This window comes from Saccostrea echinata, unplaced genomic scaffold (assembly GCF_033153115.1).
Source record: "Saccostrea echinata isolate AGI-Se365-2 ecotype Australia unplaced genomic scaffold, CSIRO_AGI_Sech_v1 ptg000023l, whole genome shotgun sequence".
Classification (NCBI taxonomy): domain Eukaryota; kingdom Metazoa; phylum Mollusca; class Bivalvia; order Ostreida; family Ostreidae; genus Saccostrea; species Saccostrea echinata.
The window spans coordinates 8462166-8486519 of NW_026889772.1; the positions used below are offsets into that span (position 1 = coordinate 8462166).

Sequence of the window (24354 nt, forward strand, 5' to 3'; positions counted from 1 at the left end):
TCATTGTGGGTTCTGTGCAGGCTGCGCCGGGCGGTGAGCCGGATGTGGGAGGAGGGACCTTGGCGCTTTGTCTGAGTGGGTTGGGTGTGTCGGGTATGTGTTGGAGTCTCGCGTTGAGCGAATGGTGGGCAGTGTGGAAGACATCTGTCCTTCCGTGTTCAATAATTCAGAAGTGAAAAAGGAATTGAATGGACTGCATGGTCGGTGTGTGCTGGTTCCGGCTGGTGGAGCGGATGACAGCATTGTCTCTGTTTGTGGGGTTCGTTGTTTTGGTTGTATTTTAGATGTATTTGGGTTGGGTTCTGCGGATGGCGATCCGCCTTGTGCCCATGGCTCCCTTTCGTGGAGGGGGGATTCTTCGGGGGTTGTATGTCGGTTTTTGGTGTTTTTGGTGTTCCCTGCGGCCAGGGTGGGTTTGGGTTGCCGTGTTTGTGTTGGGTTCCGAGCCTTCTTGGAGGTCCTTGCAGGCAGGGATGCATGGCGGGTTCCGCGAGGGGGTGTTCCGCCGGGCCTCTTTCTTTGCTCCTCGCTGGGGTGTTGACACGGTAGGGGGTGAGGTTTGGAGGTGCTGTGCGGAGGTGTGTGGGTCGGATGTGGGTGCTTGAGGGTTCCAAGGGGATTTAGGGGGGTTTGGAGTCGCAGAATTTTACCGAAATCAGTGGCATGGAGCCTTGCGGCTTTTCGGCTCTGTATGCGGCCATTCCCCAAGGTGGGGTGGAGTCCGGGCTTTTTGGCGTCGTTGGCGGCTGCTTTTTCGGTGGGGATGGAACTTATAAATTTACTTACTTTGTCATTGGTCATTTGCAAAATTATTTTTTTTAAAGAAACATTTTGATTTACACAAAAGTACTCTGAAGTTGATATTAGAAAGATGCTTAAGTTTCTGATTGACAATATTTATGTGATTTTTCGAGACTAGGTCTTCCAACAATCTGTTGGAATTCTCATGGGTATCAATTGTGCCCCGTTGTTAGCAGACCTTGTATTCATATGAAACAGAATTTATTCAAAAACTTATACATGAGAAAAAGAAATCTCTTGCTGTGGCCATCTACTCGACATTTACATATATCGACGACGTATTATCAACAATAGTTATTTCCATTCATATCATTATATCGACACGATATATACCAGTGAACTTGAACTAAAAGATACCACAGAGTCTGACACATCTGTTTCATATTTGGATATTTTACTAGAAAAAAACGTTAATGGTAATTTACCAACCACGCTTTATGATAAACGTGATGACTTTAACTTTTTAATCGTCAATTTCCCTTACTTATGCAGCAATATACCCTTATCACCTACATATGGGGTATATATCTCTCAGATGACTCTATATGCAAGAGCATGTTCTACGTATGAACAATTTCTAAAACGAAATAAGTTACTAACAAACAAGTTGATGAAACAAGAATATCAACAGTCTCATTTAAACTAATCATTTCGTATGTTCTATTGTCGATACAATGACCTTGTCAGCAAATACAATTTATCATTTAGTCATATGTTAATCTTTGGCACCTTTTTCAACTCTACAAAGTCTTTTTATTTAAATATTTTGGATTTCCAACGTCTCGGCTTGAGCAATACTGGGGAGACATAATTTGTCGAAATGCGCATCTGGTGCATCAACATTGGTACCGTATATGATTTACATGCTGACTGATATTTTTCATACTAATTGTAAGGCCATTATTTACACACTGAATTGTCGACCGACGGATTTTCCCGTAATTTACCGATCATGATAAGGAGCACATGGCGGGTGTGATCGGTTGGCATGGGATGCTCACTCCTCCATGGCACCTCATCCAACCTCTGATGTTTTTGCTGGTCCGTGTTTGCTCTGCTCACGATTTGTATTGTTTTAATGGACTAGGAGCTTGAATACTGTTCGTTACCTCCTTATTTCATCCAAAACTGTAAGTTAGATGCAGCATCCAGAGCAAGTTTGATAATGTACATCCTCAGATGTAACATCCATACAGTTTGATGATTATGATCGTTTTGGAAGAGACTTGCCCCCAACACTTTGAACTGTTCATTCATCTGGAAAATGTACGTCAGCATCTGAAGTACGTCTAATTTTATTCAATTCAGATGCATAATCAATGTGAGTGTGGTCCATGTAGAGCTCATAGAATTGCTCCTAAAACTTAAGCTTAGAACAAAAACGACAGAGGCATAACATAAGCTCTTCACAACTTCCTGGAAGTGAACTAAACAAGGAAACTAAAATTTGTTTCAATGACATATAAGTATTGATATATTATGTAAGAACACAGATTTATAGATATTAATGAAAAATAACCGGTCCTTAAGAATTGTTTATTTTTTGTTGTATTTTCTAAAGATGAAAAGTCAAGGAAGTTTTCCTTGTAATTGATAAGCAGTGGGAAATATTTACTTTGAAGGCATAAATCTTCGACTGTCTTCAATAAGTACAGCCAGTGGCTATTCATTTCAGAGCAATAATATATAAAACATAACCACTCCTTATTATTGTTTTACCTTTCATCATATACAAATATGAAAAAAATTAACGAACGTTTCCTTGTAAATCGTCAAGATGGGAAATATTTTGTTTAAAGACATAAGACGCATATATATGTCGGGATCATATTTTTGTGACACAAACTAATAGCACTGAGAATTGCAGGATGACTAATGTCAGTGAATATGTCAAAAGACTGAATGATGAGGCGGTGGAGACCCTCATTCCCGCCATTATCTACGTTGTTAGTCTCATGGTCATCGGTGTTGTCGGAAACCCTATTATTGTATACTTTTATGGTTTTAAATTGAAAACGACCCCATCTTATATGTTTATCGTGGCTTTAGCCATGTTTGATTTTGTCATTTGCGCTATTTCCATGCCACTAGAAATCGTTGATCTAGTTCGATTTTACACATTTGAGAGTGCCATAGCTTGCAGACTTTTAAGATTCGTGAACTACTTTATGGCTATATCAAGTGGATTAATTCTCATTGCAATTGCTGTTGATCGTTACCGAAAAATTTGCAAGCCATTTGAATCCCAGATAACAATAAAAATGGCCAAGATAATTATATCATGTGCTCTCTTTGTGTCCTTGTGTGTTTCGTGGCCAAGTTTTGTTTTTTATACCGTTGTGCAAGTTAATCTTACAGATATTGCTGGTGCAGTGGGTCAAGATTGTACCACAAGGCGAAACGATTCATACAAACTCTATATTACTTTATACAATGGAATTTTATTTCTTATTTTCATTATAGCCATTACATCCCTGATCGTTCTTTATTGTCTCGTTGGTAAACAAATTTTTAACCTTCGAGACTTTCGGTTTTATGCACAACGAAAAAGAAGGAAGTCTGCTGCGCCACCGCAGAGTAGCACCACGCAATGTACAGAAGAAACAGGTGGATTTGGATCCTTTGCTGAATCAAATTCCTTAGAATTGTCTAAGTTTGAAGAAGTCGTCCCGACACCTAGTAGAGAAAGCAGTCGACCTAAAATAGCTACGACCATAGCATTCATGTTGAAGAAAAAGACGACTAAAATTTGTGAAACTGATGAATCCAATATGTCTGATAAATCAAGTAATTTGCCTAAAGACAGTCCCCATAATGCTTTGCGATTAGAGAAAATGTCTGTTTCACCACGATCTAATTTTGCCTTGTCGGAACTAAGTAATACGGATTTTGCACGAAAAGAATCTTCTAGAACTGAAAACTCTATTCAAGTTCGGGAACCTTCGAAAGATTTTTCCAAAAAGATAGAAGGAACCAAGAACATGCCAAGCACAGAGGAAACAGGAGACGCAAAGCACTCTGCAGACTTACATAAGGAAAAAATGAGTGTTCACAGTATAAAGTCAAAGAAGTACACTATTATCATGTTATCAATTACAGTCGCTTTCATCATTAGCTTTTTACCATACTTGTCCCTCATGACATGGAGAACATTATCAAAAGATTATGAACCAAACCTGTTATCTAAATCGGAACTGGTAGCATTTCAAATTTTTCTTCGCTCCTTTCTAATAAACAGTGCAGTTAATCCTCTGATATATGGGTTTCTGAATACAGAGTTCAGGAATTTCCTCAAAGCGTGTTTTTGTTGCTGGAAGAATTACCCATTTCGCCAGGCCAGGTCTAATAGCAACGGTTATTCAAGGACAGTCTAATAGCTTAAAGTTGCTAGAGTCAATGAAGTTTATTCTAAGATCTTAACGTTTCGATAAGTAGACTACTTCAGGAGCAAATGTGTGTATTGACTGTGTTTGTGTATGTCTATTATTTGAAGCCCTTTGTCCCTCTGTTTCTATATGAGCGAAAAATTCTCGAATGGGACTTTGAACAACATATAAACGATTACCGGGGTAATCTAATTTACTATTAACGTTTTATTCTGTTTATTTGAAAAGTAGGAATCCAAATTCTTTCGAATTCAGATGAATTTTTAAAACTTGCTTGGATACTGGTTTCATGTGCTTATGATAGTTTCGATGATATATATTTTCAAATAAATGATGTCTTCAGATGCAACATGTTTATTAAATGATATTTGTCGATTATCTTACAATCACATTTCCTCCCTAAGTACTGTAGATTCCTTATTTTACGCGAGTACTTATTATCGCGAAATGACCCAAGGGTGTCAAATCGCGAGAATAATAATTCGCGAATGGTTGTTTTATCTAGAGTTTTTACATACATTAAAGCACCATAAAAATAAAAGCGAGTAATTTTATTTCGCGAGCGGTGCTTCTCGCGTAATTAAGCGATAATTTATTCCTCGTGTATATTTAGGAATCTACAGTATACGGTATTTGATATACGTATCCAAACACACACTATTACATAATGTTTTTAAGTAAGAAAAAAGGGGAAGGGGAAAGAGAAGAGGAAAGGGGGGAGGAAAGAAAAAAATTGTGAAGAAAACGCAGAAGTGGAGGGATGGGATTGGATGGGGAGGAAAGATATCTGACGTCTCTATATGAGTGAAAAAATTCCAAAATGAGACGTAACACAACATTCAATCAATCAATTCTTCCTTTTCTTGTGTGCTCTTACAAGAGGGCATTTTCTTTTTAGATGAGACCCTAAAATAATAGTTGATCGTTGAATGAGATGGGATACGAAACAGACATAGACATTCAGATGTATTGGTTTAATGTTAATATTAATTGTGGTGCATTTCGTACATTTCATTCAATAACTTAACAGTTCAAACTTATTCCTTAATAATAAAAAATGCTTTTACAAAAATGTTCCCTTCGTTTATTTACATATTAAGTTATCGGTGATATGTGATAAAAAATATGTTACTTTAGAATCAACAACTACAACTATGAATCATTTTTATTTATTCAAGTAAATGAATTTAAGATTAACTTTTGTTTTATTCATGACCGTGTTATGTATTAGAGCTGGCTACTCAGTAATCAGCGCTTATGACAGAATAGACTGAGGTACGCGTCGGAGTTTTTCAGGGCATTATTGAAGGAAGATAACTCTAAAATGTAATTTTCTTAATAGTGTACTCTTAATCTTTTTATTTTCTATATCTGTCTCTTTATCATGAAAGAAAATTTTCATACAGTATCATAAAAAAAATGCTTTAGATGAACAAACGAACCTAACAATGTGCTTTCTATCCACTATATATTGATTTTTTTTTATTTTGCTAACTCTTTCTTTATATATCATTTTTGTATTTTATGCTTTTTTTTTAATTTGAGTCATTTTGCTGGCGTAGGTAAATCTCTGTTTTATAATAACACACAGTTACTTCTGCTCATTAAGTTGACTAAATGCTTATAGAAAAAAGACACAGTAAATACCTGTATTCAAGTTCTTTTTCCCCTTGTAATTATTAATGGCGACATATTCGACAAGTGGTATTAATCTGATGTGGTTATTTAAAATACCAAGGATATTTTTTAAAAATATAATTGAAATCACTAAAATTTACCAAAATCAATAGCATCAAAACGTACACCTTTATACAAACTATTCCCCACGATAAATAAAGACAAGGTTTTTGACATTATAGACAACTACTATTTCACTAAAAAATGGAACTGTAAATTTATACACCTAGGCATTGCTCTTCTGCAAAGTTACTTTGTGATTCTACACACCAGTTTTTTGACATTATAGACAACTGATTTTTCAATATAAATGGAACTTGTATATTTTTTAAATTTGACATTGGTCATGCTGCAAACTTATTTTGAAAAACAAAAATCTGATTCTCCGCACAGGTACTCCGAAGTTGATATTTAAAAGATGCTTGAATTTCTGATTCAACTTCGTTACGGAGAAATTAATGCATACAAATTCGAATTAATTTACTGTATATCAAATTACGTCACATTAATTCCGTGTGAATGCAAAGCGAAGCTCAATCGAATTAGATTTTGATTTACAATCACGTCACCTTATGCGGAGCAGATATACATTTGACATAATGGCATAGTGTCTGTATACAGTTTTAGTGATAAACCTAATTTTCCGTTGTTTTTCACTCAAAAATAGCATAAGTACTTGCTCCTGACCACAGACACGTGACTTGTGGATTAATTTTGCTATCACACATGCATCAACCTTTAATTCCAGTTGGCTTTGCTTATATAGCGTTTACACAGAGTTAATGCAAAACAATTGATGCACGGTAAATTAATTAGAGTTAAGCTAATTCGCATTAAATTTTCATTAGAAGGTGGTTTAAATTTAATTCGCAGTAGCTTACGTTTAATTCAAATTAAACTCTTCGTCTGAACAGGGCATAACAACTAAACTTTATGATAAACGTGATGACTTCAACTTTTCTATCGTCAACTTCCCTTATTTCATATGAAGCATGTATGGAGTTTTCTCCCAGTTGCGCAAAAGCCTGTTCTATGTAAGAACTGATGTTTTTCATATAAATTGTTAGGCCACCATTTTCAGACTGAAAATAATAACAATACAAATCTGTGAACGGGGCAAAAACCGGACCCCCCCCCCCCCGAAATTTCAGAGATGGGATTAGATGCCTAAAGGTGAGATGGGTAAGCATTCCCTGTCGACCGGTCACATCCGTGAGTCCTATGTATTGATCAGGTAGAGGGAACAACCCGTAAAGGCCTAACAATTGGTATGAAATATGTCATACAAGATAAGATCAAATGAAGGATGTGTTAGCTAACAAGGTCGTAATAACATTACAACCATAGAATTTACGAAATGCTGACTTTAAACTAGGTTGTTTAAATCCCTGTAACATCAACGTATTTGTCAGTAGCCTGCCTCAGTTTTAAAAAATGATTGTACTGAGAGCATGCACTTGCAAATCAAATAAGTTTGAAGACATAAACACCATATGCAGGTGTTATATAGTGGCTTATTAATACATTAATAAGGAAAGTTGATGATAGAAAAGCTGAAGTCATCTCGTTTTCCATATAGTTTAGCTGTTGGCTGGCCCTTATCGTCTAGTTAGAAATACATCCAAATATGAAACAGATTTGGCAGACTCTGTGGTGTCTTTTATTTCAAGTTCACATGAAAATATTGAGTCTTCATAAGAAAGTAGGTATAACTATTGTTATTTGATAAAACGTCGTCGATTTATCTGAATGTCTAGTTGAAGGCCATAGCAAGTTTTCTTCTCATGTAGAAGAGTTTGAATCAATTCTGCTTCATAGAAAAATAAAAACAGGTCGGCTAATAAAGAAGCACAATTAGTTATCATCGTAATACCTACAGATTGTTTGAAGACCTAGTCTCCAAAACCTACATAGATGTTGTCAATGAGGAACACCAGCATCAATTTAATATCATCCTCAGAGCACTTATGTGTAGAAACAGAGTGATTTTTAACAAAGTTATTTTGCATTGACATAAAAATTTGCGAGTTCTATTTTTCTTAAAGAAGCAGTTGTCTATGATAACAAAAAGCCTATATTTTTAATTTTAACATGAGGAATGGTTGTATCAGTGTAGAAAAGTCATACGTTTTGATGTTACTGATTTTTGAACAATTGTGTGAATATAAACTTTGGAGTTCTTCAGAATTTGATTTACACCGCTTCTCGAATATGCAGTTGCACAGTATGTCTGTGGTTTCTCCTTTACAGCAGTTAATGATTTAGTGAGGAGTAAAGATACGGCCTTCGTAGAGCAGTTGCAGGACCAGGAAATGCATCTGTGTTAAGATTGTTATAAATCCAGTATAGCAAGTAAGGGTAGAGCTTACTCATTTTCGTTGACTGTAATGTTAAAAGTTTTAAAGACTGAAATATGATTCTGTAGAATCGATCTTTAAGTTTTGCTTCGATAAAACGTGAAGATAACGAACAGTAAGCATGCTCAAAAGTTCACTTAAACGATACAAATGGAGAGCAGAGCAAACATGGATCTCTGGAAACTTCAGAGGTGGGATCAGGTGCCATGGAGGAGTGTCCACCGATCACAACCGCCCCTCTTCATTATCGGATAAATGGAAAAGATCCGTAGACAATTCAATATAAAAATGATCTAACAATTCTTATGAAAGACGTTAGTCTACATTCGAACTAACGAAAGATTACAAACAAGGTCATTGTATCGACCATAGAATTTGCAAAATGTTGACTTTAAACAAGATTCTTGCGACCCTTGTATCATCAATTTATTTGTCAATTTTAGAAATTGTTCTCACGCAGAATATGCTCTTGTGTATAGAATCAACTGAGAAGCATATACCCCATATGTGAATAAGGGAAATTGATGGTAGAAGAGTTGAAGTCATCATGTTTATCATAAAGTTGTTAGTTTGCCAACAAAGACTTTTTCTGAATAAACATACAAATGTGATACAAATGTGTCGTACACTGTAGTGTCTATTATACTTTTATAATGGGATATATCGAATGAACGTATGAATAAAAAGATAAATTGTTAATTGATCAAAGCTCATCGATATATCTAAATGTCGACTTTAAGGCCACAACAAGAAAATTCTTCTTTTCAGGCCACCTTTAAAATAATGTTTTTTGCCTTCTCCCGACTCAGGATGTAAAAATTGGGTCGGTAGGTAGATAAGACAATACGTGCAGGGTACAAATCTGTTGATCGCCTTTTTTCTCGAATCAGCTGAGAGATATAAACCCCGTATGCAGGTGATGAAGGTATATTGCTGCATAAGTAAGTTGACGATTGAAAAGTTAAAGTCATCACGTTTATCATAAAGCTTGGTTGTTAGATTACCGTCTTTTTCAAGTAAAATATCCAAATATGAAACAGATGTGTCAGACTCTGTGGTATCTTTTATCTCAAGCTCACCAGGATATATCGTATCGACAAAAGAATGGAAATAACCATTGTTAATTGACAATACGTCGTCGATATATCTAAGAGTTTTTCAACATTTCAATACAGTTAAAACCCTTGGGAATAATTTGGAGTATATTGGGATTAATTCGCCTTTTAATTTATGTTTTCACCTAAAAACTACTAAAATAATAAATGAATTAAGATGAAAAAGGATAACGCTAGCATAAAATTATATTGATAACAATTAGCAAGTTAATAAACATAAAAAATAATTAAGAAAAATTCATGTGAACAAGATTTAATGAAACTTTATAGAATTTTCTTGCAATAAGACTCACTCATTATTTTGATAATTCATAAATACAATATCTTTACTTCACACACTCACATCTTGAAAATCTACTATAAAACATAATATAATACAGTTTTAAATTGCACTTCATAAAAGGTTATTTTTATTTTTTTTTTTAGAAAAGTTGTAAAAGTGTAATATCTGATTTCAGTCAGATCGAGGCACAAAAGTTGTAAGTCAAATTACGACACAATACAACAACACTAAGATCCCCTCTGTCCTGGTTAAATTGCATAAACTGGGTATCAATCAAAAGGCTTGGTCTAATTCTACTCGTTTACTCAGAACCTCAGAATTTACTATTAAACACTTAACAATCTAGGATACCATACACACGAAAAACGTGATGTTTTCCCATTTTAGAGACGGGTATCAAAAGATCCAAACATTTACAAGTAATCAGCATACACGTATCCATGGTTATCCTTGGTCTTCATTTGATTCTTTGTTGAAATGTCCAGAATTATGCAGCTTGTCATTCAAATCGCATAACTGTTGTAGAAAGCCTTCATTCGGTGCTATTTCCCGCTTAGTTCTGATCATGCGCACCGCTTCTTGTACGGTCATGTGACGCTTCATCATCAAAAACGCTATCACTATTGTTGCAGATCGACTTGCTCCAACTTTGCAATGCACCATGACTTTTCCTTTGCAATGAAATAAGTTAAACGTATTTATTTTTTAGAAATTGCCTTTCACAATAAAGCTTATATTCACTTTCTTGAGCATCATAAAAATCTTTAAACACATTCTATAGAAAATGTTTTCCTTCAATCTCTAATTAATACAAAAGGATACTATATTATTGTACCTGAAATTTATGCTTTTCGATTTCATCTTAAAGGCTCTTAATTCAAATAACCAATATCTAAATAACTGCCATATGCTAAGAGACCATTTGACTTGCCTTCTATTTAAGAAGAAATACTATAAATAAACATGCTCCTTGCAATTTTTTGCATTTATTTTGCACAAAAAGAGAGTATCTCAAAAATAATAACAATCTGGAATATCTCTAATTTATCTTTTAAAAACGTCTTAATTTAGTGATATTATTCTTATTTATAAAAGTAGATTTACGATTGCAAGATAGATGGGATAATTTTACAGATGCGATTTAACGGATTTCTTTCTCTTTTTCCATTTTTTGACTGTAATAAATTTAATACATTTTCTGAAAATATTGCTTTAACCGGTCGCAGCAGCCTAGTTAGTGATAGGACGCTCGCTTAGTGATGGGAGGTAGCAAATTCAACTCTTGTTCCCTTCAAATCTAAAACGTAAACATAGCTGGTATAACTGTTCCTTCGCCGAGCGCCCGCCACTAGAAGTGGAAGTCGCGGGACATTTAACAAAAGGTCCACGGAGGACAAACTTGAATTTTACACTACCTGCCTATGGTTCCATATGAATATAACTAATGGCTTTTCTGTTCTTTAAAAGATTTTTTCCTATATATTTCTTGAGAAGAAGATTTTCAAAAGATACCACTAAATTTTCACTATTTCTGAATTATCTCCACTTGAAAGAAGGCGTGGCCCTTCATTTCAGTAAAATTTAATTCCCTTCACCTAAGGATGCTTTCTGACAAGTTTGGTTGAAATTGGCCCAGTGGTTCTTGAGAAGATGAAAATGACAAATTTCGATCAGAAAAGCTCACTTGAGCCTTTAGCTCAGGTAAGCTAAAAACTCAGATCCCGTGTCAAGGTAGGCTTTGCCACTATAATGAACCCTCACTGCTCAATGGCCCTGTGTGCCGAGTAAAGGTTAAATTTGAGGCCCTCACCAATATATGGTAACATCTCATATAAGTAAGCCATACATTTTAAATAAACTATAGAAATTACATATCCGATTGAACTTGTATCACGTACCACCTTCCTTTAATCCTTGATCAATGAAGTCTGCAGACTTTTGAAAGAAAGGTGTAAGTTGAACGTGCATCATATCCATGGCTTCAAATCCATAGAACTGTATCCCGACCTTCTGGAACATCACGTGGTTCGTGTTGACAAAATACTGACCTTTTCCCATCGCTGTGTTAACTACATGGGTTATACCCATTTCCCGTAAACCGACTCGACTTTTTCCAATAGACCTAGAAAATTTAATCATAAGGAAAACCCAATGAAATGAAGAGTAGGGTACAGCATATTCTGTATATAAGGACTTCTGGAATTTCTAAAGCATTTTAAACTAAGTACTGTTATCTAGATCATGAAGGTTTATGTTAAAGATGAATAGGCATACGCCATACTAAATTTCCTATCGCCGATTTCAGCACTGGGGTACCACCTTCGCATTCGTTACGACTGACTGCTTTATTGTCATGGGTACAGGCGTGGAATGGACGACACGAGTTCGTGCTGGTTATCTTACATTACCTTTGTTTACATTTTATTGCAGTTTAGTGTATTTATATTGGTTTGTATACTGCACTGACCTGTGCAACTGTTTTAAGTTTCTTGGTGTTTTTTCTCTTGCCGTGGAAGAAGTACACCGTTATTTTTGTTTTACAATAGCTATGTAGTGTACGTCCGTCTACAAAGGTGACAACTGATTAAACTGAACAGTGACTAAATGAACGGCTTATATAGTGGTCCTCAGATGAAGAAACTGAATAAAAGAATATGATGAACAATTTCCTTTTTCGAATCATGTTCAGCTTTAACTAGCATTAAATGCTAATTAAGAATAGATTTTTCAATAAAAATAACATGCGGATAAGAACAATATTAAATTCAAGTAAGAAATCGTTACTCAAGTAAAATATAATGTTACACAAAACAACCTTAAGAAGTATTTAAGAATTTCTTTAGAACTTTATTCAGATATAAATATTAGAAAATTCCATGAAAATAAAGCAAATTACATAGACATAGAAAATAATAAGGAAATAAGTGCATATATTGGAGCTGTTCATAACATTGAAAGAAAAAAAAATCGATCATTCTTATTTAAATGCAATTCCTCGATATCCAAGAATGTAAAATGTTTTACTTATTATTTCTTAATTCATCAATTTGTTTGATTCAATTAGTTTGTGAAAATATTTATCACTGACGTATATAACAGTCAAGCACATCAAATAATAAACAAGAGGCCCATGGGCTACAACGCTCACCTGAGTAACTTTGGCCCTGCTGTTCTTCACCAGATTTTCCTCCTTGTAATACAGTAGCAATTGTGTCCCACCCTACCCCTGGGGGTCATAATTTGAACAATTTAGATTATACACTACCCCAGGGTGCTTCCACATAAGTTTCAGCTTTTCTGGCCAAAAGGTTCTTGGGAAGAAGATTTTTAGAGATTTTTCCTATATATTTCAATGTAAAACTTGGATTCTTGATTGTGGCCCCATCCTACCCCCAGGGGTCATGATTTGAACAATTAGATTCTACACTACCCCAGAATGCTTCCACATAAGTTTCAGCTTTTCTGGCCAAAAGGTTCTTGAGAAGAAGATTTTTAGAGATTTTTATCATATATTTCAATGTAAAAATTTCGATTCCCTTTTGTGGCCCCACCCTACCCCCAGGGGTCATGTTTTGAACAATTTAGATTCTACACTACCCCAGAATGCTTCCACATAAGTTTCAGCTTTTCTGGCCCAGTGGTTCTTGAGAAGATTTTTTTAATGGCCCCACCTATTTTTGTTTTTCTTGATTATCTCCCCTTGCAACGGTGCTTGGCCCTTCATTTAACAATTTACACTCCCCTTTACCCAATGATGCTTTGTACCAACTTTGGTTAGATTTGGCCCAGTGGTTCTTGAGAAATTGAAAATGTGAAAAGTTTACAGACGGACGGACGGACAGACAGACGGACGAAGGACAACAGGTGATCAGAAAAGGTCACCTGAGCTGAAAGACTTACTCTTCTCCTATAAAAAGTCCAGGGTATACTTCGTCACAAGCATTGCTAGGTAACATAGTTATTCCACCAGAGGGCGCTGTTATGATGTCATCGATTTCTTTCGTCGTGCATGTTGTGTGCTTTGGTTTTGATTTTTCCATGTCATCTGCAAAATAAAACCGGAAAAATATTGTTGATGCTTGTTGGCCAAATCTGTTTCCCTCTTCAATTAAAACAACAAAAAGATTCACACTCAATTTGAAGTTCCCGGAAATAAGCTAAAATTAAAATTCTATGTGTGTTGTTGGTCATGCATGATTTAAATAATTTTGAACCAAAAATTTTAAAGGAAACCAAAGCAGCACACTTCTGAAATAGCTGTAAATATAATTTATACAAGTCCATATGGTGAAATCTCTCCATTTGTTCAGACTTTTAAATTAAGCAAAGAGATATTACATTACAGTGATTATGGAGACTTCATAACTTAAACGTTCTCATATGTCGTAAGAGACGTTGACTGGCGATATCTCTCTCTCTCTCTGCTGGGTATCCAATAATTAATTGTGTTCTTTCCTATATTACAAGGGCGGATTCAGGATTTTTCCCCAAGGTGGGGTGGGGGTCCAAATAAACTGTAATAAAAGTCAGACTCGGAAATTTTTTGACAAGCAAAACAAACAAAGATACAAAGACGCGAAAAAACTTGCCAAAACCTGAAAATCCTACTTCCAAGGGGTTTGACTTGGAGAAGACACTTTCCCAAGTCACTTTCTTCAGATAGGTGAATTTTCTTACTACATGTATTTTAAAAAGGGTCTGTGTTTCCTAGGGAGGAGGGAGTCCAAGGTCATTTTTCGTTACTTTTACATAGAAATTTAATAACTGAAAAGTCCAGGGGAACCCCCTCCTGACCCCCCCCCCCCCCCCGTAGATCCATCCATGTATACTAAATTCTTTTTTTTAATTATCATTTAGTTTATGATGGTTATAGTACAGAACTAATTAGCTCTTTTATACAAAATAAATCTCTTAAAACTTTGCACGTAATCCATCGAGAAATCAATGTTTAGGATAACATTAACAAAGTTTTCAATAAACTTCAAATTATCTATACCACAATCCTTAACGAAAGAGTTTTTGCCGAAAGTCAATAGCTAAAGATTGTCAAAATATGACAGAAACCAAAACAACTCATATTGTACTTTCCAAAATTGTATATTGTAACGTTATGTGGTCACCCAGGCTTGCTGCAGCTTAACCTGCCTGAAATTGAGGGAGACTCTACCGCATTACTAGAAAAGCTGACTATAGCGAGGCAGTATAATTCTTTATATACTGCCTGCTACATAATAAAAGATTACAACAAGCACTAAAATTACAAGACTTAAAATCAAAAATACATACCATAAATATGTACTACTTCATTATTGATTACAACATAATGATTTGTAACTTCACTTACTGGTAAATTTTACGAATATATAAGCTGTAAACTCAAATTCATCTCCATGGCCTTACATTGTGGTACAGAAATACTTCCTTCTCATATCCTATCAAAACAGATGACTGTACATATAAAGAATATTACACTCAAATTCATATCATGACATATCAGGCCGAGTGGCCCCATATCAGCCCGAGGGCCGAAGTTCTATTTATCATATGAAAAAAATCGGTAGACATTAAACGTTCAAGTACATACATTCTATTCAACTGGTTAAAAAATAAATGATATAGTGAATGTAAACCACTCCATTTTCAGCCACACTATAAGAGTACAACATACATAGGCACTCGCAAATTTTGGATGACAAAAAGCTTAATTGTTATCAGATAAAAAGGTAATTTAGCCTAAAACTTTATTTCTGAAAAAAATGCTCTACCAAATTGTAAAACTATTGTGTAAAACGTGTGGTATAATGATATTATATCAATTGTCCATTATTTTGTAATTCATATCCAATAGTGAGCATGCTTTGAGAAAAGGACCAATCCTATATTATATTGTTATGCAGGAACAAAACCACTAAAGTATATTTCAGGGTTTTTTTTTTTTTTTTTTGCATCAGGCCCCGGCCATTTTCACCTCTGTAAAGGATGTATTCAGAATTTCAGAAGAATTCAACTATAAGAGAGAACAAATTCCCAGAAAAACATTTATAAAATCAATGTTCATTAGTTATTTCTGTCCGTATATATGTCTAAATTTTTCAAATTTACTTTTTGAACCTAAAATTTCAATTATTATTTGTAACTTTAAAATTAACCTTTAGAGTTGGATAAAAAAAAGCATTTTTCCAGTTAAAGCACCGATTTTTCAATGAATTTTGGCTTAGAGGTCCTTCAGGGCAAGCCTGCCCCTAAATAAAAGTATGATATTTTGATAGGTTGTGATCTAAGGAATGATTTAAGAGGATATTTTCAGGAGCACCCCTGCCCTAGGGTTGAAATTCACCAAAAACCTACAAAAAATAATCAAACTTGTTTTCGACAACCTGGTTCATATTCACCGGTAACCCAATTATTTTCATAGCCAGTATAGCTTACATGGTATAACCGCTGACTGTTCACACCGCAGGTACTTTGTTTTAGAGTCGTGGTTCGAATCCACCGGGTTTCATCATTTTAAATTCCCGCCTTTTCAAACACTAATTTTATTCTTTTCATAGAGGCTTGTGTATCTTCCTTAAATTATCTATCTTTCATGCATGTTCATTTTTGATATGAAAGACACTAAAGAGAAAGCAAATCGTAAATTCCAATGTAACTAAAACACAGTCAAGCGGAACTTTACCCCAGTATAGCACACTTTCTTTGAGGACAAGAAGTATTCACTCTTTACTACTAGATACAGGTATTGTCGTCTTCAATGAGCTGCGATGAATTTCTATCCCTTAGAATTTCATCAATTCAGTGTATTACTACTTACTGAGCTGGAAAGTATATGTACTGCTTGTATTATTTACAATTACAATATATGTACTATTGTACTTTTGTAGTTAATGTTCTAAATTCAGATCTCAATAGGTCTAGAAGTCAGTAAGAGCACTCCCTTGGAATTCATTTAGACTATTTGTATACATTAATGGTATATATTTATTATATCCCTGGAAATGTGTTTTAAAATAAACACACGTCAAGAAAAGAATTAAGACTATATACATTACTATTACAATGAAAAGCAAAGAATAATTTCAAATAACATTTCGAGATGACAAACTCAAAATGCGTTGACAATATCATGCTATAAAGTGAACGTCTATGAAAAGCTTCCTCCTATCTCTACATACTATATATGCACTTACTAAAAATTTTACATTATGTATGAGAAATGAATTAGAATATTATGTAGCTATTGACCGGAACGGAAATCAAGCTTTTTTTTTTTTTGTAAAACCATCTCAGCCCTTTTGTTCGGCGCTACATTTATAACGAGGCAATCCTTAATGTTGATTCCATAATGTCTGTAGACAAAGTAAAAACATTATAGGAAAAATAGGGAAAAATCTATCTGTGTTGTGGACCAGAAAAACAAAAAGTAGAATCACTTAAAAATAAAGTAATAAAAAGAACGGCGGCGAACATATTAAAATTTGGAATTTGGTACTGGACAGTCTTATTGGAAAATTTTGCGCTAATTATTATGCAAATAAGAAGATAATGCATTAAGTAAATATATTAGTACTATCTTAGTGGTAAACTCCCCCCCCCCCCCCCCCCAATTTTTTTGCAAAAAATAAAAACAGCAATGACCATATAAAGAGCAAGCTCCGTTGTTAATGTGAACGAGAGAAATGATTTTGGAGAGAATGAATTAAAACTCCCATATGAAGGATCTATTAAGGATAAAATTAAATGCTTAAATACCGGTACGTTTAGTGTTGATTTTTTTTTTTTTAAATGTATATAATAATTGTAGTTTCTTGATATTCATGTTTAGATAAAGTCATATATAACTTGAGCAGTAGAAACATTGGTTTTCTTCTATATTTGTGTTTACTATCTCTGACATATACTTCATTATTAAGTAAACATAAGAATTTCTTTCAGCGAATTAGATAATACTGACAGAACATGTTAAGCTTTAATTTCCTCTGATTTTCCTTATGTATCATTATAAATACAAATCTTACATTATATACAATGTTAACATAATAGCAAGTTTTGTGTAGTGTCAGCTACAGAAAATGGTTTATGAGCGGGTTTTGCTCTTTCTCCAAAATTATTTTTAAATTAGTAATAATATGCTTTTATTTAAACAAATCTGAAAGGATTGGGCAATAGGCAATGTCTATACACTGTACCTGTAAATACTTTAAAAGTACTCTCTCCACACAAAAAGTCAAGGTATAATATGCATATACAATGAACTGAATGGAATGCAGATTGCAATACGGTCAAAGAAAGGAACACAAACACACACACATCTAGACAGACTTATTAATTTACATAATTTCAATCTTTCCAGTCTGTCATATCAAACTAGTTGCATTAATTTAAAACATTTTCACATATATATTTTCTCATAACATTATTAGCAGCATGAAGTGAAGTTAGCAGAGAATGATATCCGTAGTCATTTGTATATTGTACTCATAAAATATTTACAATGATGGTCTGGAAGTTTTTAGTGTAATATTATTTTTGGTAAACAATTTCACTTTCACTAAATATTCACTAAATAACAAAAAAAAAAAAAAAAAAAACAAAAAAAACAAAACAAACAAACTGAATATACTATTGATGTTTCACAAACTCATAAAACTTTATACTAGTATTTACGAAACAAACAGTTATCAAAGCAGTTGTTTTATATGATTTAGTAAATCCTCAGAGGTCTTTGTTCAGTTTTAATTAAGAACTTACGATTAAGACGAAAATGTAATTTTGCAAATAACTATGTTTTAGAAATAAATTTGGAAATTTTTTAAAGAGAATTTTAGAAGATATATTTATGCTACAATTTTAAAACAGAGTTATTTATTTTGTAACAATTAACGAGCAGCTAAAGTTTTTGGTCTTACAATGTAGTCGTAAGTTCTTTTTATAAAATGGGCCCCTTGAATCCACTTGTGACCGTTAGAATAGGACGGGGTCTCACATCCATGAGTGGACTTAGGACCCCCTGATGTTGGCCCACGGCCACTAGTGCACTCAGGACCGAATGGAACAGCATAAATTGGTCGTAGGGTTTTGACCATTTATTAAATCATTTCATAGTCTTTATATACACTAGTTGATGCTGTTTACAAAATCGCATTTTGTCAGTCCCCTCTCTCCATAAACATGATAATAGGTGGTGTTATGTTCCTTTCGTTTAATTACACGAAAGGCACGTAAAATAACATCAATCTTTTATAAAGGCGTCTCATCTTACGATCCGGTTATTGTTCAACTACCGCAAATATTCATACAATGAATCAACGTTATACGATTCTAAAGTGAATTTATCCATAAATTGTTATGGCAAAGTACAATTCAAAAAATCAAAACTGGTAATGTTGAAAGAAGGAATTTGGGATTCTACAAGTGTTCGCAGCTGACTTATGGCGTTTCTTATATCGCTTTGGTCATTAGAATTTGATAGGTCACAAAAAGTTTTACCACTGTAGCTCGTTTGTATACAAATGTTTAGGGCGTCCTCTCCTTTCGTCTTCAAATCACTACATGTTGTAGTAATCTTAATGACTGTATCAATTAAATATTGTTGAAGACATTTTCTGAAGCCATCTAGCCAAATCTTGGTTTCACAATCAAGAAATCTGAAGAAATCGTTTATAACTGGGCAAAGGTTGTTGTAAAACATGGGCGTTTCCATCCCTGTGCCGCCCAGATGGGATGGCAGACAAATGGAGCCATATTTGGCGAAAGTGCAGTTCTGGTTAAAGTCACAGTGACCCGTGGCCTCATAACACCAGGAAGGCAGTTCTCTAAAATACGGCTTACAGGAACAATTCTCTGAAACACTTCCATTCTTTTCTCCAAACTTTTCGAACATACACAGATGCCAGCATGCATTGGTACATTTGTCCTCGCACTGGAATCCCCGAGGCTCCAGTTCTTCATTTGAGGAGCACTTTGCTAGTTGGTAGTCATCGAATCCCTTGGCCAGTAAACACGTTTCTCCTGCAGTGTTATCACAGGGTATAACCTGGCTTAAAACATAAGTCAGAGAAACGAAAACCAATATAAAATTTAAAACAGTGACTGGTTCCATGCCTGAGAATCTCCTCTGTCTGAATCTTGTTAAAATACAGTTAAGCGTGACAAGGTTCTATATCAGTATTACGAAATCCGTTCAAAAAACACCCGGTTCACATAATATAACGCTCTCTGCTCTTTAAAATCAGTCATAAGATTGTATTTCAAGTAACGGAACACGCATGTTGTGGCTTTTAAATCCCATTAATATAACCTTAAATGTTACGTCATTGGGAGAATATGGAAGAAGCAAGCAAAGAGCTTAATAGGCCAAAAATAAACAAGAGGCCCAAGGGCCTTAACGGTCACCTGAGTATAATACAACAATTTAGAAGTTAAATACACTGATAGATGAAGCATTGTTGCCCTAGCCCCCCCCCCCCCTCCTCAAGAACCCCAAAAACTGAGGCCATATATTTAAAAATTTTGGAAGAGGCATCCTTGTCTATCATAATCATGCACAGTTTGTTTAAATAATCTCCAGTACCAGAGAAGAAGATTTTCAAAGAATCAATGCATTTTCACTATATAATCAATAGAGCCCCGCCCTAACACCAGAACCCCTGACCCTGGGGCCATGCAATTCACAATTTTTGAAAAGGCATCCCTATGCGTTTAAATAGTCTCCAGTAGCAGAGAAGAAGATTTTCAAAGAATCAATGCATTTTCACTATATAATCAATACAGCCCCACCCTAACACCAGAACCCCTGACCCTGGGGCCATGAAATTCACAATTTTTGAAAAGGCATCCTTATGCATCATAACCATGCACTTAGTTTGTTTAAATAATACCCAGGAGCAGAGAAGAAGATTTTCAAAGAATTAAAGCATTTTCTCTATATAATCAATAGAGCCCCGTCCTAACACCAGAACACCTGACCCAGGGGCCATGGCTTTCACAATTCTGGAAGAGGCCCGCCTGCTCATCATAACTATGTACTTAGTTACTTTATTAAATACCCAGGAGCAGAGAAGAAGATTTTCAAAAAATTAATGCACTTTCACTATATGATCTATATAGCCCCACCCTGGGGCTAGAACCCCTGACCCTGGGGCCATGAATTTCACAATTTTGGAAGAGGCACTCTTGCTCATCATAACTATGTACTTAGTAACTTTATTTAATACCCAGGAGCAGAGAAGAAAATTTTCAAAGAATTAATGCATTTTCACTATATAATCAATAGAGCCCCGCCCTAACACCAGAACCCCTGTTCCTGGGGCCATGAATTTCACAATTTTGGAAGAGGCACTCTTGCTCATCATAACTATGTACTTAGTAACTTTATTTAATACCCAGGAGCAGAGAAGAAGATTTTCAAAGAATTAATGCATAATCACTATATAATCAATAGAGCCCCGCCCTAATACCAGAACCCCTGACCCTGGGGCCATGAATTTCACAATTTTGGAAGAGGCACTCTTGCTCATCATAACTATGTACTTAGTAACTTTATTTAATACCCAGGAGCAGAGAAGAAGATTTTCAAAGAATTAATGCATTTTCACTATATAATCAATAGAGCCCCGCCCTGGGGCCAGAACCCCTGACCCTGGAGCCATGAATTTCACAATTTTGGAAGAGGCACTCTTGCTCATCATAACTATGTACTTAGTAATTTTATTTAATACCCAGGAGCAGAGAAGAAGATTTTCAAAGAATTAATGCATTTTCACTATATAATCAATAGAGCCCCGCCCTAACACCAGAACCCCTGACCCTGGGGCCATGAAATTCACAATTTTGGAAGAGGCACTCTTGCTCATCATAACTATGTACTTAGTAACTTTATTTAATACCCAGGAGCAGAGAAGAAGATTTTCAAAGAATTAATGCATTTTCACTATATAATCAATAGAGCCCCGCCCTAACACCAGAACCCCTGACCCTGGGGCCATGAATTTCACAATTTTGGAAGAGGCCCACCTCCTCATCATAACTATGTACTTAGTAACTTTATTTAATACCCAGGAGCAGAGAAGAAGATTTTCAAAGAATTAATGCATTTTCACTATATGATCTATATAGCCCCACCCTGGGGACAGAACCCCTGACCCAGGGGCCATGAATTTCACAATTTTGGAAGAGGCACTCTTGCTCATCATAACTATGTACTTAGTAACTTTATTTAATACCCAGGAGCAGAGAAGAAGATTTTCAAAGAATTAATGCATTTTCACTATATAATCAATAGAGCCCCGCCCTAACACCAGAACCCCTGACCCTGGGGCCATGAAATTCACAATTTTGGAAGAGGCACTCTTGCTCATCATAACTATGTACTTAGTAACTTTATTTAATACCCAGGAGCAGAGAAGAAGATTTTCAAAGAATTAATGCATTTTCACTATATAATCAATAGAGCCCCGCCCTAACACCAGAACCCCTGACCCTGGGGCCATGAATTTCACAATTTTGGAAGAGGCCCACCTCCTCATCATAACTATGTACTTAGTAACTTTATTTAATACCCAGGAGCAGAGAAGAAGATTTTCAAAGAATTAATGCATTTTCACTATATGATCTATATAGCCCCACCCTGGGGACAGAACCCCTGACCCAGGGGCCATGAATTTCACAATTTTGGAAGAGGCACTCTTGCTCATCATAACTATGTACTTAGTAACTTTATTTAATACCCAGGAGCAGAGAAGAAGATTTTCAAAGAATTAATGCATTTTCACTATATGATCTATATAGCCCCACCCTGGGGCCAGAACCCCTGACCCTGGGGCCATGAATTTCACAATTTTGGTAGAGGGCTCAATGCTTATTACAATGATGCCAACAGTTTGACTGCTTCATGTCCGGGAGTAAAGAAGAAGATTTTTAAAGATTGCATTATTTTTGGTGGTTTTAGCCCCACCCCTCAGGCCCCGGGGGGGCAGGGACCATGAAATTCACAATTTTTGTTCCCCTTCATCCATAGATGCTATATACCAAATTTGGTTGAAATTGGTTGAGCGGTTCTAGAGAAGAAGTTAAAAATGTTCAAAAGTTAACGCACGACGGACGACGCACGACGACGGACAAAAACAGATAGCAATAGGTCACATGAGTGACTCAGGTGACCTAAAAATGTTTTTGTATGATGTAACCGACTTATTAAAATCGCCTCTACTCAATCATTTTTTTCAGTACTTAACATTTTAAATTTTTTTTCTGGGTATCAGCAGATTGTTTCTTTTGTAAAGTTATAGTTTATTATTTTCTAAGATTTCACGATTGAAAGTTTTACAGCAATGAATATTAAACCTGTCTAGCTGTCCAGTGCATAATGAAAACATCAATAAATTTCAGAGTTTGTTATTTTTATGACAATTATCAGTTTGCTAGACACTCAATCCCCCCCCCCCCCCCCCAAAAAAAAAAAAACCTACCCACCTTGAAAAATGTGGGTCGGCGTACATCAAAAATATTTTTATGATGGACATAGAACAACTTAAGTACTTATAATAACAAAATGTACATGCAATATGTCTGTTATTATTAATTAATCCAACTATTTAAACAAGATTTACATATTTACCAAATAATATGACACTGTATGAAATTAATCACTGCAAGAACCCCGTAAGGTTTCGAATTCTATATACCCCAGGTATGTTAGATATGCCATGTATGAAATAATCCAACTACGAGTCCACAGAAACCGATGCTGTATTTATACACCTGAAATACGAGAGTCGATTTCATCAACATGATCAAGTAGTGGAAGATCTGAAAAGTGATAATATATTGATGATCTGGCGACATTGATTCCTCGTTATGTACATCATAAAACTTCATGATGAAAGGCATTGCAAATATTCCTTTTTTATCGGACAGCTTAACATTCCTGCTTTTCTTCTAATACAACATTAAAAACTGCTTCTTCAATACAAATGGAACTCGGAAATTTTCATATCTTATAATTGGTCATCAACAATATCATTTTGATAAAAATCATTCCGATTATTTACAAAAGTACTCTGGAGATAATATTAAAAGATGCCGAGGTTCCTCATTTAAGATAACTATGAAGTCTTTGAAGACCAGGTCTTCCAACAATCTGTTGGAATTTCAATGGGTATAATTGTGCCTCTTTATATAAGCTAATCTGTTTTTTGAATATCAATAAGAATTCATTAAAAACTTTTACATGAAAAGAAGATTCTTTCTGTGGTCTCCTACATTTAGGTATATTGACAACACTTTTTATCAAGAATCTCGTTAATATCAACATTTTGCAAAGTCTTTGGTCAATACCATGACATTTTTGCAAATACAACGTTGTTAGGTCGAATATTAACTAACGTTTTAAAAACAAATTGTTGTTGCCATAACTTTCATACTGATTTGTCTCAGGAATACTTCATCATTCACCTGATCAAAACAATCCACTCATGGCGGGTGTGACTGGTTGACAATGGATGCTTACTCCTACATGGCACCTAGCTGATCCCAGCTCTGATGTTTCCTTGGACTCAGTGTTTTCTCTACTCGAAATTCGTAATATTTAATAGGATTTTTGATCTTGTTTACTGTTTGTTTTCTCTACATTTCATTGTAGCTGCTTATCTGAGCTATCTGGATTGTTGCTGTTTATTTGAGCAATCTAGATCATAGCTGCTTTTTCAGAGCAGCCTATATTATACTGCTTCTTTATG

General features: G+C 35.1%; 3 protein-coding genes across 3 annotated transcripts; 1 reads left to right on the forward strand and 2 right to left on the reverse strand.

Annotated features, from left to right (window-relative positions):
- Positions 1 to 1358, reverse strand: LOC133191654 (uncharacterized). Its single transcript, XM_061327397.1, has 2 exons — positions 1315 to 1358; positions 1 to 769 (listed from the first exon to the last, which is right to left on the reverse strand). Exons 1-2 carry the CDS (start codon positions 1356 to 1358, stop codon positions 1 to 3), a joined length of 813 nt encoding a protein of 270 aa, XP_061183381.1.
- Positions 1359 to 2669: 1311 nt separating this feature from the next.
- Positions 2670 to 4374, forward strand: LOC133191423 (D(2) dopamine receptor A-like). Its single transcript, XM_061327182.1, has one exon. The coding sequence runs from the start codon at positions 2670 to 2672 to the stop codon at positions 4173 to 4175; it is 1506 nt and encodes a 501-aa protein (XP_061183166.1). The 3' UTR covers positions 4176 to 4374.
- A 5269-nt stretch (positions 4375 to 9643) lies between these two features.
- LOC133191154 (uncharacterized) lies at positions 9644 to 19795 on the reverse strand. Its single transcript, XM_061326862.1, has 4 exons — positions 19094 to 19795; positions 13520 to 13664; positions 11518 to 11741; positions 9644 to 10290 (listed from the first exon to the last, which is right to left on the reverse strand). Exons 1-4 carry the CDS (start codon positions 19716 to 19718, stop codon positions 10064 to 10066), a joined length of 1221 nt encoding a protein of 406 aa, XP_061182846.1. The 5' UTR covers positions 19719 to 19795; the 3' UTR covers positions 9644 to 10063.
- Between the last annotated feature and the right edge of the window lie 4559 nt (positions 19796 to 24354).